Genomic DNA, 18,976 nt, shown 5'->3' with positions numbered 1-18,976 from the left:
ACCCACCCTAACCACCACGCCACCACCAACCAACACCTAGCCCCGATACGCCATGTCACCACCACAATTCACCGAATCCACAAACAAACCTAGATCCAACCAAAACACAACCAAACCCGGAAAAAAAAAATCTAACAAATACCTTAAAAATTAGGAAAAATTGGCCGCAACAACACCAACTATGACAAAGGTGCGTGTAGCAGCACAACCTTTCGAGGGTGCTCAACATCACAAACTATGCACTTGGGTGCACATAACAACATAAATGACATTGGCAAAATTTAGGTTTTTTCTGAAAGTGAAATCTTAAATATTTTTAATGCTTTTTTGTTTAAATATATTTTTGATTAATTCCATTATTCCACTTAATTTTCCATCACATGTAATTAAGTAAACCATTAAATTGAATTGTTTCAAAAAGTTTTCGCCATTATTTTCTATCGTTTGTTTCTTCAATTATTTTTTTTTACATCTCATGTGATGATTGACTTAGTTTCCTCTTCCATTATAATTAATTTTTTCCCTTTAAATTATTCTCTCTCAACCTCCACAATTTAAGTTTTGTACATCAAAAACAAGAAAATCAATTTGGCATATCCTAAAATCCAATTCTAAAATTATTTTTTGAATTAAGTATTTAAAATCATTTCTTGGGGTTTGGTATTAGAAAGTTACCTATGTACCCTGAAATCTTGTAGAATAAAGGTATTGAAATGATTTATTTATTTATTTATTTATCAATTTAGTATTTAACTTTTTTTTTTTTGAAGGGATTTAGTATTTAACTAAGTGGAAAGGGAAAGGAAACTAAGTCAATCATGTGAGATCGATATTAGAAAAAGTAATTGGAGAACAAAGGAAAATAATAGCACAATTTATTTTTTTTGAAGGAATCCGCTTAATAAAATGGTTGAGGTTAAGAAATGCTTAAATGAAAAAAATAAATAGAAGGTAAGTCTAATTTAGTCACACATAATGGAAAATCATATTAGTTTAAATAATGTTTAAACAATTATATAAAATAATAAAGATTCCACTTTTTTCCATGGAACTTTAGTTCATTAGTGTCATTTATGCTAATATGTGCACCCAATTACATAGTTTGTGCTGTAAACTGCACCCTTAAAAGGTTGTGCTGCTACACGCACTTTTATCATGGTTGGTGTTGTTGCGGCCAATTTTTCCTAAAAATTAACAATGGCTTTAAATTTCACTTCAAATATGGCTAAAAAGGCCAAATTCGACCATGAAAACACTAGATCTAGAGTTTAATGGCTGAATTTGGCCTTTAAAATCTGTAAGTTGTTTTCCGGCAACGGAGGACGAGGAGCTTCAAGGAAGTCGACGACCATGACGACGATCTCGGTTGGTGCTTCACGGAAGAGAAAATGGAGGAGAGGAGAGGAGAGGAGAGAGAAGAGAGAGAAAAAAATTAAAAAAAAAAATTGTGGCTGGCCGTACGAGCCGCATATAAAACTTTGTGAATAATAATTATTGTACCGATTTACAAGTATTTTGTAATATATTCCTAAATTAATAACAAGTTAGGGAAAGAAAGTAAAAAAAAATAATTGCTTCAAAAAAAGAAGGAAAAAAAATAATAAATAAATAAATTATATGCTTATCTACATCTGTAAGGGTCTATATGTATCATTACCCTTTATTAATTGTCAAAAAGCTAATTTATTTTTCTTTTTTATTTTTTTAATTTAAATGTCTGACTAAAGGTAAGGCATAAAAGACTAAAATCGAAAACTACTAGTATAGCGATAGTTTACTGCAGGATAATAAATCTCCAGTAACTTATATTGGCTCTACTTGTGTTCTTTGCATTTTGGTTCTCGCACACCATTCAAATTTTGTTTTAGATTTATTCAGGTGATTATTTTTGCTAGTAGTCTCCTGCAGTAAGTAAAGGAGATTGCACACAATTCCAATTTTGCAGGAATTGGCCGCTTCTAGAGTTCTAGGCATGCCATTGCCTTGGCTTGGAGAGTAGAGTTCGCCATACCAGAAGAGCACCCTCCCATCCTTTCTTGCCATTTCCCATTCCTTTTGTGCTTTTGTTCCAGGCTCCATCAAGTTGAATTGAGTTTACTGAGGAGCCAAACTTAGACCATCCCATGCTTGCCATGGGAAACCCGGGGGGGAGGTTGAATCGGCCCTAGTTAGGGGAGTGTAAGAACTTCAGGTCCATAAAATTTGATTGGATAAAGGATTCATAATCCTTAATCCTTAGTGACGATGTAACTCATTCCAGAATTCTGTTTACTAGGATGTTAAAACCTCAATGCAATTATCTCATTTCTTTCTAGCCAAATAGCTCATGTTGTTGCAAGTCTTGCAACAAAGAGTAAGGCTTGATTACTAGTAGGTCCATCTTGGTTATAAAAGAACCGGATAAAGTGTCAAATCCATTCTCTAATTGGGATGTCTTCATTTACTTGTGAGCGGATGCTCAATAAACCAATTTGACATACCTTGTCAGCTGTACATGTCCTTAAAAGGAAAACCAATTTCGTTTAGAACTTTAGATATTGAGATAGCAGGTCACCCTGTCTTAAACCACAATTTGGCTCGAAAACTGATAGTGTATATCAATTCTAAAAGAGCTTAATATAACACTCATAAAACATTGTGGCATTCTTTGTCAAAAAAAAAAAAAAAAAAAAAAAAACATTGTGGCATTACAGCTCATCCCTAATCCAATAATATACTTTCAAAATATCATATTTTAATAATTTCTTATAAAATTAACAGACAGATATAAAGGTATAAATGTACACTGACAAGAGTGAAATGCAAAAAATGTATGTATAGTTGAAAAGAGATGGAAAGCCAGCCTCAGCCTCTCAATTGACAAATCATGTCACGAATTATGATGCAACATTATGGCATTAATCACATCACTATAATGGAGATTGAAACAATGAGCAAGCATAAAAATCAAATGCTGAATATTCTTAAAGTGCAGATGTCCATGAAACATTCCTACCAGCTAGATGCAGAAAAGAAAAAACATCCATAAATTTCCATCCCAAGTCATAGTGCAACACATACTAAATCCGCCAAGAAACACGCCAAATCCACAAAGGCTTGGTCACATGTGCACACATTTTAATCAGAATACATCTCCAGACGACCACCAAAAGTGATTTTTCCATGCAGACATATAAGCCAAAATTTAAAAAACCGCTCCAGATCTCATATTGGCTTGATTTTGAAGTGAAGTGAGATAAGTGAGAATACAAAACACTTCAAGTCCTGCATGAACAATGAGGCAAAAGTTCAGTATTACATGTGTTTTGCACAAAGATCACACACACTAAGGATACGTACAAACACATTGAAAGACAAAAAATTGTTCACCAACACAATAGTCAGCATTAAGGTCTTTGATTGCATCAAACACAAATCCTTCTATTTATCAAATGACAAACTTTCTATCCTCAGTCTATGCAGAACCAAACAAAAAGTCCACCGTGATTTATCTCCTGCAGGTACCAGAAAAATTCATTCCACTAGTCCACTCAATATGGTGTTCTGTGACTTCTGTCCACAAAATTCATCCCTTGAATTTTTCATTAAACGTATTGGTTACAAAAACTCATCACCAAATCTGTCTTGGGCAAGGGTAAAAAAGGGGAGGAGGTAGGACCTAACAGCATAATACTTTTTGCTTGAGTAGCAGAAACTAACCCAAGGTAAATGAAACAGATTAAAAAGCCTATACTTTTTGATATTGTGTTTAAGACTTAAAAGCCTATAAAATTTCTTTTTAATGAGCTAAGACTCACATGCTGTAAACAACATCAAAAGATAGCATCCCTGAAAAAAGGAAAAGAAATGGATCACCATCAAATAGGAGTTACATTTACTTTGAGTCCAAGATCTTTATTCAAGTGTTCTACGCCCATAATATTTTAGTTAAGTACTTAGGTTGGGATATGCTCCCAAAAGAGCCTTGCATGCAACAGAAACACTGAAAACTCAAATCACATCAATTGAGAATCCTATCTTTCTTCTCATATGACACCTGCTTCCTACTCCTAACATTCCAATGGATGGATCTTTACACAGTGGCTTAAAACTAATATGAAATGCAAGGATTTGGTCAGGGACATGCGGTGGAACATTTTGTTTCCATCTTATTGTTTCAAGGTCTCGAGGAGTATACTTAGATCCCAGTGTCACCTCTACCCCTTCCATTATCCTCCACTAAGCTGCTACTTTAGTTTACAAATTTACAGAAGCCGGTCAGTTTACCCACCCCTTTATCAATCCATATTCTGGAATCTTTTCTTGGTTACTGTGATCATGCACACATGCTAAATCCTAATGTGAATGTCGGATTTGCTGGTATCTTGAATGATTGAATGGGAGAGCAAAGTAGTGGATATTACAGAAAAAGTTATGCTTTTAATGCCCTAGCAGCAGAATTATTCAGCATAAGAGCAGACCTTCTTGTAAAAAGTTTTGCACCGCATCAGATGGATTTTATCAGATTATACAAATGTGTCCATCTCCTCCAACATCAATCTTTGTTTCATAATAAGTACAGAGTACCACAATATCTCGTATGAATGTAGGAAGCTATTCCAAAACTCCCAGACACTTAAGCTTACCCACATCAATACTAATATTTTAAAACAGGAAGTTTTAAGGACACTTGTCCATTTCCTGTTTTTTCTGTTTTTTTTTTTTTCCTTTTTTTTTCCCTCTTGATTTATCCTAAATTTTCCAACTTTCTGTTTTCCTGGTTTTTTTTCTTTTTTTTTTCCTTGATTTATCCAAAAAAAATTCCACACAGCGTTTTAGTTATATTCTCTGTTTTTAAAATTTTTTTATTTAATTCTTTATGATTCTAAAACAACGTTATTTCCTTTCAGTTCTCCATTCAATATCATGAATTAAATCTGAAGTGCCACATTACTTTCCCAAAACAAAAAAAAAAAAAAATAAAACTAACACTTCATTCAATTTCTTCTTCTTAAACGACACTATTCTCCATCGGTTCTTCCATTAAATATTTACAGATAGACTGGTTCCAAAATTTTCACTGCATTCCTAAAAAAATAAAATTCATCAATGCTAGCCTATCAATCCTCTTTCTCTCTCCTAACGATCTGTCTGATTTTACAAAGTTAGTTGTAATTTTTTTCCATTAATTCCTCAAATTTTGTCAATTTTTTGTGCTTAAATTTTGTTCGAACATTTCAATTCCTTTTCTGATAATGGTGTTGAATGTTGATTGTGTTGATGACAATTCTTAAAATGATGTTTTTGGGTGCAGGCTAATGGGTTATGATACATGGATTTTGCCTGGCAAAGTTTATGCTTTCATTCATTGGTAATGAATTTATTTTTCATATATGTGATTATGGTTGAAATTCTTCCAATCATATGTGTTTTTTTAAAAAAAAAAAAAAAAATTATATATTTACAGTATTCAAAGGATTGAACATATGTGGTTAGTAAATGTTTATAAGGCTTGGTTGCTATCCAAATTTATTTAGTTGTAGGGATGATGGAAAGTTTTAGTTCAATTGATAGCTTCCATAATTTAATGGGCTTGATGCATGAATAATGTTGTTTGTTCCCTTGATTATCTTCTTTGATTTAAACTTTTTATGTTTTGGTGAAATAAAGAGTAATATTATTTGATGTTTTTATTTTTTAAGAAATACTTTAATGAATATCTCTATTATACATATAAAATATGAAACTTTTATATGCAGTCATATTGCCTCATTCGTGTATTGGCTAAGTATTTGCTTTTGTTTCAGGAAACTGTTGATAAGCCTTTCTTGCCAAATCTAAAAGATTTACGCGACAAGGAAGTCGCTACTTTTAGTTTTAATCTTATACTCCAAATTTTAACATTTAAGTACATTAGTATATTCATCATCACTATAGGTCATTTATTTTATTTTATTTTTTTTTTATTTATTTATTTTTTTATTTTTGTTGACCGGTCATTGAATGTTGTAGAATGAAATAAGTTGTGCATAGATAGGCAACTTTAAATTCACAAATTGTGTTTAACTTTTATATTAACTTCTATCACTATAATTTGGTGTTGTAATATTATCACATTTCGCTCTTTCAATGATAATTTAATACAAGTTTAACCCGTGCATCGCACGGGCTGAATACCAGTTATAGGGGGAAAGAAAATCAAATTGCAAATGCCATGGCCAAACATCATAGAACTATTTGTATAAAAGAGAAAAGTGACTTGCACCAAATCTCTTGCTTTTGTATGGAACTTTATTCAGCAGATTGAAAATAGCTTAAGTAGCAGAACTATGTAGTGTGTATAATCATTAATGCATTGCATTCCTTTTTACCAAACAATTTAACATTAAAAAATTAAAATCAAAACCATTGATTCAGCATATAGTATCCGTAGTGCTATTGTTCATTCAAACTGTCCTAACACAGGTATATGACTTTATTAATTATAAGCTCTAAAGCCTCTAATAGCTCACAGCAATGCCATATTGTTGCGTTGTTGCTAGGACACCATAAGGACAAAACTTTGCTGCCTCAAAACAAAAAGCCTACCACTCCTATTTAAATGCAGCAACATTTCCACTTACAATCTCCAGTAGGCCATAATCTTGCTTATATTTAGCGTTGTACCACAATAAGCATACTAACTTACGGGTATTACGTCAAGTTATAAGGATTTTATCATGGATAGCCACACTACGTGCATCTCGCGCCCTAGTGATGATTACAATACAACCAATCAACTTTTGCTTTTTACTTTGACATTCCATAAACTTCATTCAAGAGAATATAATACATAGAGCAAGAAATGCAAAATACAACAGATTCGTCATTCAAAGTGCGAGAACTAAAAAAAAAAAGAAAGAAAGAAAGAAACAAGCAACAAGATACATATAAACAAAAGATTTCCAAAAGCATAGTTCAAGGCAGGACAGCCATAATAAAAATAAAAACATGAACTATAATCTAAAGAAATCAGAAATCCTGACCTGAACGAGATAGTAAAAGATCCGAAGCCCTTCGGGATCTTTACTACTCTGGACATCAACAAGTGAACCAATTTTTGAAGTTGTAAATGAGATATGCTCATTGCCCATCACAATCTCCAGCTCTTGCCTCCCGATAACATCAGGTTCAGGCCATAGGTTATCATCTTCCTTCATAATCTACTTGAACAACATTTTGAAAAAAAAACTTAAAAAATACTTCATCAAACTACAAGCACCATGTACTATCTTTTGCCCAAATGTTCATTGATCACCATTAAAGCAATCTTACACATCTCAAGAATCAAAATACCTAACAAAAACACATGACACAATATAATAAGTTTAAAAAGTGGGTGCTTAACGCATTTACAAACTATATACATTGACTGAACAAATCCAATAACCTATAAAGCCTAAAATATTTAGATGACCTATAATGTTGCCATTATTGATTCCTTCTACAGTTCTACTCGGTGCCGCTGACTTGTTACAAGCACATTGACCAACTAACTCCAATAAAACAGAGTTAAGTTCTTAAGAAATAAAAATATGACCTGAAACAAACAAGGAATTTACCCAAAACCTGACAAACCTAGCAGCCTGTTTGACAATCTAGGAGCAAAATACTGGTATATCTTAACCACAATAAACCCGTGAAACCAACATGAGGTTTTTGTTGTCTTTCTTATTTGACGCATTCCATGAAAACAAGTATATTCAAACCATATCAAATTGCCCATGTTTATTCATCAATTCAGGAAGAAATTGCAAAAATTAGGGCTTTCATGAAAATAAGTATACTCGGACCATATCAAAGAACAAATTGCCTATGTTAATTCATAGTTCAAGAAGAAATTGCAAAAACTAGGGCTTCCATGAAAAAAAGTACACTCAAACCATATCAAATAACAATTTGACCACATTTATTCATCATTCAGGAAGAAATTGCAACAATTAGGGCTTCCATTACAAATTAGGGTTTCAAAATTCCAAAAATTAAACTTCCTCAAACAAATTAAAACCCAAAACCCTAATAATATTGAACAAATAAAAGCGTTAATAAACAGACCTCGCTCTCAGAGATGATGCGACGGCATTCACGAAGAACTGCAGGAGTGAGGAAGACCTCCTTACGAATCATGGTGTCATTCTTGTAGTTGGAGTTGTTAGCATAGCGAAGTTTACCATCAGGGCGAAACTCGAACTCAAGGAATTCATGACCGAATTTGCCTTTGTGACCGACGTAGTATCGCAGGTAGAACTCTCCAGCTTCTTCTTCTGCCATGACTGCTGCTTCTGGTGTTGGTTTGTCTCTGGAATTAGAGTTCAAATAAAAGGTTCGATTTTAACTCTTGGCCACGTTGCGTTATTTACAACGGAATTAGTAAAGGGTAGAGGTGTCAATTTGCAACGGGGAGTAATAAGGGCGTAGAGGTGTCAATTCGAATACTTTGTCGGTTTCATCGATTTATAATGGGTTGAAATAATTAATGGGTCGGTTCAGGTTGGTTTTCAAAATTGTTGGGTTGATTATTTTTGGTTTTTTAAATTGCGGTTTCTAATCAGGTTGGGTTATAATTGTCGGGTCATTATTAATTTGGGTTGAACTAAGTCAGTTTGAAAATTTTGATAGTTTAAAGGGGTTTTGTTTCAAAACAAAACGGTTCTTAATCGGATTGGGTCATCATCAGTTGAATTGGGTCAGTTTGAAATCGGGTTTCGGTTCAAAACAGACCGCGTGAAATGAGTTGGGTCATCATCGGTTCAGGTTATAATTGGTTTGGGTTGAACTAGATCGGTTTGAAAATGGGTTTCGATTCAAACAGATCAGGTGAATTCCATTTGGATATGGGTTTACCCAGTTTGAAGCGAGTTTTGGTTCAAATCGATTAACATTTTCGGTTAAAATCGGGTCGGATCAGTATTGAGTTTGGTTAATCACATAGTAGGTATGAACGGGCTTTTGGTTGTATAAAATTGATTTTCTCTTAGGTGCTTATATTCTCATCTAGTTGTAAAGTGTTTCTTAGCCATTACCCATTTCTTATATCATATGCAACTTTAGTTTCAAAAATTGTTACACTATACAAGTACCTTGTAAAGGGTCCATTTTATTAAGCTACTCACTCTGTGTTTTTTAAGTGTTACACTTTGATTGACACATTGTAACACCTCAATTATTCTCTCTCTTGTACCTGAAAATATCTTAATTAAGACAATGTTTTCATCATATATCCTTGATTTTTTTGGTTTATTCACCATATATCCCTAGACTTTTTCAAATACAACATATACCTCCCGAGTTTTCTCAAACATGCACCGAATACACTTAACACTAACATATTTTAGCCCTCTTAGTGTTTATAGTTAATTGAAGGATTTATGTCTTCGTCGTGTGCAATTACTAGATATATATATAGATCAAATTATGGAGATAATTAAGTTCGTACATTTGGGTCGTCGTTTTATCATAGCTAGAGGTACTAACGATCTTTGGGCTAGTAAAATAGCCCAAAACCCAATTGGACGGATCCTATAAAGTCACACAAAGGGCCTAGATCGAGCACGAGAGGACGAGGCCCAAGATGGGCCTCATCCCCTAGTATGGCCGGCCATATGGAGTAAGGTTGAAGGTTTTGGGCTTCCTAACCCTAGTCTAATTATAATGTGATTATAAATAGACTAGGTGCCTAGGGTCTGCATAACATAGTAATTCAGTGATCAGTTTGATCAAACCCGAATTAGCAAACACAAGACCAACCCCCTCTCATACTCTCCTCTCTCCCACGGCCCTCTCTCCTCCCTCGGCGCCAGTTTGGTGGTTCGTGGTGGTCGGTTAGTCCATTAAAGGTGGTGATCGCGGTTTTCCCTTTCACTCGACCAATCTAGTATTGGTGGACGGCTCATTTGAAGCTCATGGACTAAGTAGAGGAGCAACGCTTGGGGCTCTATTCTCTCCTTGATTTGTCAATCATTTGCTACGTGGAATTCACGCTTCAAAGGTATGATTATGTGTCTTGTGTGTTATGCATGTGATCTTGGGATTAGGTGATAGATTGAATATGATTCATGTTTTTCCGCTGCGTAGTACCTATAAACTCCTACAGTGGTATCAGTTAGCCTCTTGCATGAACGCACTCGATCATATTAATACGATTAATTTGAAGTCCATGTTAATTTTATAATCAATTAAGAGGGAGAAATTAATTTAATTATGGCTCAATTGTTATATTTAATGTGATTAAACTTTTAAAATTGATTAAATGCGATTTAGTTATGCTCAAAATAAACATGAATTGGACCAAATTAAGCCCTAGATCATTCGAAATTTTCAAACCCTAGAACCCTAGTTTCGGATTTTCGAAAAACCCTAACCCTAATTTCGAATTATTTCGAAAATTCAAAGCCTAAAATATGTTTTTTGTGCTTAATTTTGATTTATTTCGATTTGTTTTATGTTTCATAATTTTAATCGGATTGATTTTACATAAAAATGTTTTGTGTATGATCATCGATTTAATTTTAAGAGTTAGAATTAAATTGGGATTAATTTTATGATGAACCCTAATTTTAAAATTGAATGATGATTTAATTTTAAATTTTGGACTGATTTGATTTAATTTTTATAAAAGTTATTTTAATTAAATTAAAACCAAAAAAAAAAATAGTTTTACGGCCGGCAACCGCGGCTAGGTGGCGCAGCCACGGCGGCTGCCGACCTGGTATTAGTCCAAGAGGGAGGGGAAGGGGAGGGCGGTGGTCCTAGTGGCTGGGCAGCGACTATGCAAGCGTTGCACGCTGCTACCGTGGCTGCCACTGCTACTGGTTGTTGCTGCCTTACGGCAGCGGCTGCTGCAAAGCAGCCAGCTACCGTGGCTAGCCTCGGCTAGCCAACCACGATGGCCAGCACCGTGCAGTCACGATTTTTCAAAAAAAAAAATTCTAATTTTGAAAAATATTTCAAGATAATTACAAAATTATTTTGGGATAAAATCGATTTTGTTTTGGATAAAATCTTTTGTTTTAGGATAAAATCAAATATTCAAAAGTTGTTGTATTTGATATTATCCATGTTTAAAGTTGTTAAATTGGTAATTATCCATAATTAAAATGGTTAATTTTGGATAAGATTGATTAGGATATTCTGAGCATATTCCAAAAGGATAATAATTAATTTAAATAATGTGATTATCCCATAATTAGATTAGGATATAATTGATTTTAAAATTATTTGATTGGCTAATAATTAGGATAGAATCTCCTAAAGTTGTTAGGATAATCATGGAAGATTAAATATGATTTATATTTCTAGATTAAAATAAGATTTGATTCTATCTCATGCCTAAATTAAAATATATGATATTTTATGATTGGTCATGATGTGATATTATCTAATTATGATTTAAAATATGAGATATTTTAGGAAATGCGTTGCCTTAATTATGAACATTCGATGTTGTAGTTTAGACAAGCATGTTGAGTGATTTATTATCTGGCACTTTTATAATATATGATATTATGTTGCTATATATAGACTAGTATAGCCCATAGATTCTAAAATACGATCTGCGCATCGTAATGTATTTTTGTAATCTAAATACGGTCTGCGAACCGTTAAGTATTTTTGTAACTTTTATTTAAAGTAAATAGATAAGTTATTTAAATAGTGTTAATCCAAAGAATCCCATGAAGTGAAGGCCCAAAGGAGCAAGGTGGATGGAGATCCATGATGATTCAAGTGGAGCTTTTCATTTCTAGTTTTCTTAGAACTAAGGGGTCATACTATGTCATGTTTTTTTTTTATTGTATTAGTAGATTATGCATGTTAGATTTTATTTATGTTGATTGATGATGCGCTAGAGTTCACTAAATAATCACAACATAAATGAATCTAGATCCCAGTAATATTGAGATTGCTTTTCCAATTAGATACCCAACAATCCTTAAATAGTGAGTGATGGGTCGGCCTCCGCAGAGCGTCACTTGTTATTTTAGGTATTGTAGGGTGGATCACGTTCTACATATTTAATTGGTTATGCTCAACAAGGTTACCTAAAGCGTTTAGAACCTTGAAGCAAAGGGTAATAATTAAACATGCGATGGTTAATTATTCAACCAAGAGTTACAAGAGTTGTAATCAGTAAAGAGTTTACTCACCTTGAAAATGTAATGCTTGATGGTAGGGCCTTAGTCCGGTCAACTATTACACAAATAAAGTATCTTGAAATCACTTAAAAATCAATTGGGATCAATTAATATTGAATAAAGTGTTTTAAAGTTACCTAATTAATTTGTATATGGTACTTTAATGTTAAATTAAACATAATTATTAAACTTTGCCTTATTTGACTTAGATGGGTAGCCGTAATCACAAAGACAACAAAATTTACAATCTTCGACCATTCTTTGAGAAGGATCAGTTGACAGGAGAAAACTTTTCCACTTGGGAAAGGATGCTAAGGCTCGTTCTGAAATTTGAAGGTATAGAGGATGTCATTGACACCCCATTGCCAGGACCTCTGCCAGAAAATGCAACTACGTCAGAAGTCAAGAAGCACAAGTGTAGGGAATATTTCAAGCATTATCCCAAACTTGAGCCCCATTGTGATCATACACTTAAGCATGGTGGCGTCCAAAGGGAAGGAAGCTAGAGCAAAAGAGTCGCCAACAAGTTTTAGGAACTTGTAAACCGTTCACAGGGTGAAGGTTACACCCCTTAACAATCCATGAGATCGTCAACTCCAATATGTCTGGAACCATGACTGGTAGTTCGGGGATGGTACAAATCCAACCTAAAAGAGATTGAACCTGCCCTAATAATAGGCCTCTACTTCATTCTTCTCGTATTCTTGTGCGCTTTCTGACTAACATGCAATCAATAGGTTTACCCTAAACCTGTTTATCTATGTTGGTTGAATTTAATGCACAAATAAAACTATTATTGGTGATCACTTGAATTATAATCATATTAACCCTAAACAAGATTATTAATTATCTTTTTAAGCGTGATTACAAGTACAAATTCCCTTTAAACATGCATAAAAGGTGTGATCAAGCAATAACAATGTATAAAATATATCAAGCAACATAATAACAATCATCATAATTATAATCATAGTAATAATCATAATAATAATCATATTAAAGCATAATATTAATAGCAAGATCCTAGGTATGATACTAACAAGATTAATAACAAACCCTAGCATGTCACTAAACATTAAAAAATCAAAGCTTTAGCCCTAACATGATACTAACATGATATTGATATGATATTAGAAAGCATAGGAAGCACCCTAAACATGATACTAGAAAGCAATAATAACATCCTAAGCATGATGCTAGGAATTAATAAATAACAAACATGCTTTCGACAAGAATAGAGCAATAAGACTACATACTTTGATGCCTCGTATCTCTTTCTAATAACAAAATATACGCGTTAGTAACTTCAAGGAAAATATGAAATCAAACAATCAAATTAAATAATTGAAATAGAGATTAGGACCAAACCCTCAGAAATTATAACCTTTCACGTCTAGGGCGAAGGCAACTTCGAACTTGGCTAGGTGTGTCTAGTGCTAATGTATGAGGAATTTTGTAAGAGAGAAGGTTTAGAAAAAGAATAGAGAGAGAAGAAAAGCTTCTAGCTTTAGAGAGAGAAAGAGAGAGATTGATGATTGATGATTGTTGATTGAAAAAAGGGGATATATGACCTCTATTTATAGGAAAAAAGAGAGTCTAAGAATAAGAAAAGAATTTGAATTCGAATCGAAATAAAACTCGTCGGTCAGCAGTTTTTGCGAATTTTTTTTATCATAACTTTTGATCCAAAAGTCCAAATAAGTCACATAATATGTCGTTGGAAATCTATTGAAGTTTAATTTCCAATCCAATTGGAATCAAATTAAAATCTTTTGTAGATAAAAAGATATGGCCGAAATAGTGGGACGGTGTCAGTTTTGGATAAAGTTTCGTATTCTATTCATATCTTTTTCGTTATAGCTCGGAATTAATATTATAATATATCATTGGAAAGATAATTTCAAGATCTATCCAACCATATAAGATTTGGATAAAAATTATGAGGCACGAAAATAATATCTGACTGTCTTTGAACATCTTTAAATTCGAATAGAATTAGGACTTAAAAAAAGGAAAGTTTTATTCAATTTCAAATTCTACGATCTTATCTTTTCAAAAAGGATAATTAAGATCTTTTAGAAACTCATATAAGCTTCTAATAAATCCTAATTAGATTAGGAATAGGATTAAACCTTTGGACCCTCCACATGATCATTGGGTCGTAGGTAAAATCCGGTTTGGGCCCGTTTTAGTATTTTGGCCATAACTTCCTCATTATTCATCGGAATTGAGCTTATAATATATTGTTGGAAAGGTCTTTTCAAACCCCATCTAACTACACTATTATTGGACCCATATCATGGACCAAACTAAACTGGACTGCACGTTTTCATAAAATAGGGTGAGAAAAGAAATATTTTCAAAAACAGAAAGAAGTATTTTAATAAAAACATCCTCATCACTAGACTTTTCACACTTTCACTTCGTTCGATAATCAAATGAAGTGAAAGGTATTCATCACTGGCTTTGGTTTTGGGGAGACACATTTGGGTGTCTACAACAAGGAAGCTCATGATAGAGTTGTGCCTATCACTTGCTTGATGATTGCTACCATGGAACCTAGTCTTCAAAAGCGTTTTGAGGGTCAGGATGCGTACACAATCATGCAAGAACTCAAAGCTTTGTTTAAGAAACAAGCTAAAGTTGAAAGGTACGAGCTTCATAGTGAGATTCTAGATTGTAGGATGGAGAAGGATGCCACAGTTCATGATCATGTTTTCAAAATGATCGGCCTTATTCAAAATATGGAGAAACTGGGGCACCCATATAGTTATGAGATGGCAACATACATCATTCTCCACTCACTTCCAGAAAGTTTCAACCAGTTTATCATGAATTTTAACATGATTGCGACTGCAAAGACTATGAATCAATTGCACGCAATGCTGGTTAGTGCTGAAAAGCAAATCCCTAAGGAACCTAAGAAAGAGGTTCTCATGGTTCAAAAGGGAAAGGGGTTCAAGAAGAAGGGGCAAAAGGCTAGTGCCAAGAGCAAGGGCAAGCAAGTTGCCAAGGCTCCTGAGAAGCTTAAGGCGAATCCAAAACCCAAGGCTGCAAGTGAAAGCTTTTACTGCAAGAAGAAGGGTTAGGTCACATAACCAATTGCACATCCAAAGTTACATTGGATGGACTCTTATTCTAAATTGATTATGAATCATTTGAGAATTAGAAGTCATGCTTGATAAGGTAAGATGACCAAGTTGCCTTTTAGTTGAAAGGGTAAAAGAGCTAAAGACCTTTTGGAACTCATACATATGATGTGTGTGGACCATAAAATTCAAGAATTAGCAAAGAGATTTAACTATTTCATTGCTTTTACTAACAATTTAAGTAACTATATCGATAATTACTTAATGAAGTAAAGCTTGGAATCATTGAAATGTTCAAAATTCCAAAATGAAATGTAAAATCAGTTTGAGATGAATAATTAACACCACAATATGATTTTTGTGATATATATTTAACTCAAAAAGTAAATGATCATCTAAAGGGAATTGTTGAAGTAGTTCACAATCCAGAAACATTACAATTAAAATGTATGTTTATGAAGAAGGAATCAAACTTTGCTTGCCATGGTTCGATCCTAGCTTAACTTTGATGATTTACAAATATCGTTTTGAGGACATATATTACAACAACAATTGCGAATATATTAAACAGGAAACTTAACCAAAGCAGTAGAAAAGATGTCATAAGAGTTATGAATTGGAAATGTTCCAAAGTTATCTTTTCAAAATAGGATTAAGGGTTATGAAATCAATGTAAAATGTTTATAAAGATGACATAATAGACCCTAAATCAACATAAACAGTTCTTCATGGGTTATCCCATGGAAACTAAGAGGTATTATTCCTATAATCGCGTAGAAAACAAAGTGTTTGTTGCTTGCGATAATGTCTTTATAGAAAGAATCTCTTCCTATAAAGCCAAGTGGGAGTAAAGTTAGATCTCGATGAGATTCGAGACGAGCAACAAATGGATGTGGATAACACTACATCAGAGACGAAGGCATATGAAATCAGCTAATTTGATAAACCATGTGTCGAAGCAAGCTAATTCCACTAGCGAGGCTTCTATCGTCCCACTTGAATGAAAGGCTTCAAAGATTTGAAGAGAATAATTCTATTGTTGTTCATACCTATTGTAGGTCACTTAGGATCAAAACAAATAGTTTATTGAAATTCTGAGAAAAGGTGGATTCTAAAATTTTCTTATTGGAATGGTTGGAATCCATGCCCTACAAGCAAGCTTTGGATAAGTGCCAACTCAAGATGTGGCTTAAGGCCATGAAATCCAGAATGGACTCCATGGCTGTAAAGATGTGTTAGTCTATGATAGTCTTACAAATGGGGTCAAACCTATTAGTTAGGTAAGCCTATTTGGATTATTCTAGTTATGGAGATCAAAATCACCTTCATGAAATGTTCTTGATGGAGGATATGTATATGATACAACCTAAGAATTTTGAAATCCAGAAATCATAGAAAGTTTTGCGAACTTCAGAAATTCATTTATGGATTGAAGTAAGCATCAGGGAGTTGGAACATTCGTTTCAATTACGCAATCAAACAGTTTAATTTCCTCAAAGAACGATAAGGAATCTTGTAGAGACAAGAAGTTTAGTGGGAGCAATTGGTCTTCTTGGTCTTGTATGTAGATGACATACAATTCATATGAAATGACATATCAATGCTTGAATCAGTCAAGCAATGGTTAGAGAGTTGTTTCTATATGATAGACTTAGGAGATGTTGAGTACATATTGGGAAGCAAGATCCATGAAGTGAATCTTGAAGAATGATTGGACAACATCAAGAGACTTATATTGATAAGGATCTTGACAAGTTCATGAAGCAAGACTCTAAGAGAGGATGTTCTCCCATGTTTCATGGTAGTACGCTCAGTAAAACTCAGTGCCTTCAAAAGCTAATAGAGTTGAGTTGTATTGATAGTATACCTTATGCTTTTGCAAAAGGGTCCATTATATGTGCCATGATATGTACATATTAAGATGTTACATATGACTTATGCATGTGTAACAGGTTTCAAGTAAATTCAGAACAAGCATACTGAAAGTTGCGAAGAGCAAATTCTTGAGAACTTGAGAAGGACTAAAGGAATGTCTCAACTTTATGGTTTTAAAATTAAACAAGTTGTCAAATGGTTATACGGATGCAATTTTTCAAAAACAGGCAAGATGACTTTAGCTGTTGATCTAAATGCATATTTGTGTTTGTATGGAAAAAGACAGTAAGCTTAAAGAGTTCAAAGCAGAGCACTGTTGCATGCTCAATGTCTGAATATGTGTGTTTAGCTACACTAAGAGTAGTTAAGGAGGAAGTTTGGATCCAATTGTCCTGTGACTAAAAGGACACCTTTGCCAAAACAAAGGAGCCAAGGTCACATCACAAATCCAAACAAATAGATATGAGATATCACCTCATTTATGAGATCAGGACAAGTGGACTGTCATGATCTGCAAATTTTTATTGTGAGTGAGATCACTAAACCCCTTCCATAGACTAAGATATGAGAGTCATATTAAAGACTTGGATTGAAGCAAGTTACGCAATTCAAGTTGTGTATGTTTTGAGAAAACATATTACATAAGGAATGCATATATTTGCAGAATTATGTTTAAATAGAAATTTCATTTCTCTTATTTAATTATGGTTTTGGAAATTTAATAAAATGTCCAAAATAATTATGAATTGATGGGCTCATCAGGTTGATGACCTGCTGAATGAAACCCCACAGGTGAACAAAATTCATATATTATTTAAGTTCCTAGTTCGAAATCATTAAAGTGGACATAAATGATTTCAATAAATGGACTAGCATGTAAGATTGATTGGATAACGTAGTTTCATGGGCTATAGGCGCATAGTGATGCTCGGTCAGTCACTTGGATATGCATGAATGATGCATGATCGAACTATTGACCTACTTTGAAGTTCAAGTATAGAGCTTCCAGATATATTAGTGGATTCCTTTGACATGAGTGGAACATTGATTTCATTCAATGGATGTTATGACTGTGGTTCACTCAAACGTCTACCCGTAACTAGAGATTATAAAGGGTGTTTCCCGGTTATTTCAAAAGTTGAGTGGGAGCCTTGTTGCCACAAGATTGGATTGAGTCTACCTATTAAATTAGGGAATGTGTCATGGTCGTTTGAAGAGGGAGAATTCAGAAAATACGTGGCCGCGTTCAAATGTATTACTCAGTAATCATTTGGTTTTGTAATTCTAACTCAGATTTCAAAAAACGATTTGTAGACTAATATGGTCTCGACATGTGATGCAATCATATTATCAAATCGACACATATTGACTTAAGGAATTTGAATATTGCACACTTATCTCAGACAAGTGGGAGATTGAAGGATTTATGTCTTCGTCGTGTGCAATTACTAGATATATAAATGGATCAAATTACGGAGATAATTAAGTTCGTACATTTGGGTCGTTGTTTTATCATAGCTAGAGGTAATAACGATCTTTGGGCTAGTAAAATAGCCCAAAACCCAATTGGACGGATCCTATAAGGTCACACAAAGGGCCTAGATCGAGCACGAGAGGACGAGGCCCATGATGGGCCTCATCCCCTAGTATGGCCGGCCATATGGAGTAAGGTTGAGGGTTTTGGGCTTCCGAACCCTAGTCTAATTATAATGTGATTATAAATAGACTAGGTGCCTAGGGTTTGCATAACATAGTAATTTAGTGATCAGTTTAATCAAACCCGAATTAGTAAACACAAGACCAACCCCCTCTCATACTCTCCTTTCTCTCACGGCTCTCTCTCCTCCCTCGGCGCCAGTGTGG

The 18,976-nt window shown here is 34.0% G+C and overlaps 1 protein-coding gene across 1 annotated transcript; it reads right to left on the bottom strand.

The window, feature by feature from the left end:
- Positions 1 to 2,935: 2,935 nt before the first annotated feature.
- LOC145563806 (protein mago nashi homolog 2) lies at positions 2,936 to 8,370 on the bottom strand. Its single transcript, XM_081624226.1, has 3 exons — positions 8,074 to 8,370; positions 7,005 to 7,181; positions 2,936 to 3,264 (listed from the first exon to the last, which is right to left on the bottom strand). Exons 1-3 carry the CDS (start codon positions 8,287 to 8,289, stop codon positions 3,205 to 3,207), a joined length of 453 nt encoding a protein of 150 aa, XP_081480352.1. The 5' UTR covers positions 8,290 to 8,370; the 3' UTR covers positions 2,936 to 3,204.
- Between the last annotated feature and the right edge of the window lie 10,606 nt (positions 8,371 to 18,976).

The sequence above is a fragment of the Chenopodium album genome, chromosome 10, assembly GCF_948465745.1.
Source record: "Chenopodium album chromosome 10, dcCheAlbu1.1, whole genome shotgun sequence".
NCBI classification, from domain to species: Eukaryota; Viridiplantae; Streptophyta; class Magnoliopsida; order Caryophyllales; family Amaranthaceae; genus Chenopodium; species Chenopodium album.
The sequence above is the reverse complement of the archived record's forward strand: the minus strand, read 5'-3'. Positions and strand labels throughout refer to the sequence as shown.

Excerpts from the sequence above, each read along its gene's own strand:
- LOC145563806 (XM_081624226.1), bottom strand. The coding sequence starts at position 8,289 with ATGGCAGAAGAAGAAGCTGGAGAGTTCTACCTGCGATACTACGTCGGT. Across the intron at positions 7,182-8,073 it reads GCATCATCTCTGAGAGCGAG|ATTATGAAGGAAGATGATAA; the intron begins GTCTGTTTATTA and ends TTGTTCAAGTAG. Across the intron at positions 3,265-7,004 it reads TCTTTTACTATCTCGTTCAG|GACTTGAAGTGTTTTGTATT; the intron begins GTCAGGATTTCT and ends TTGTTCATGCAG.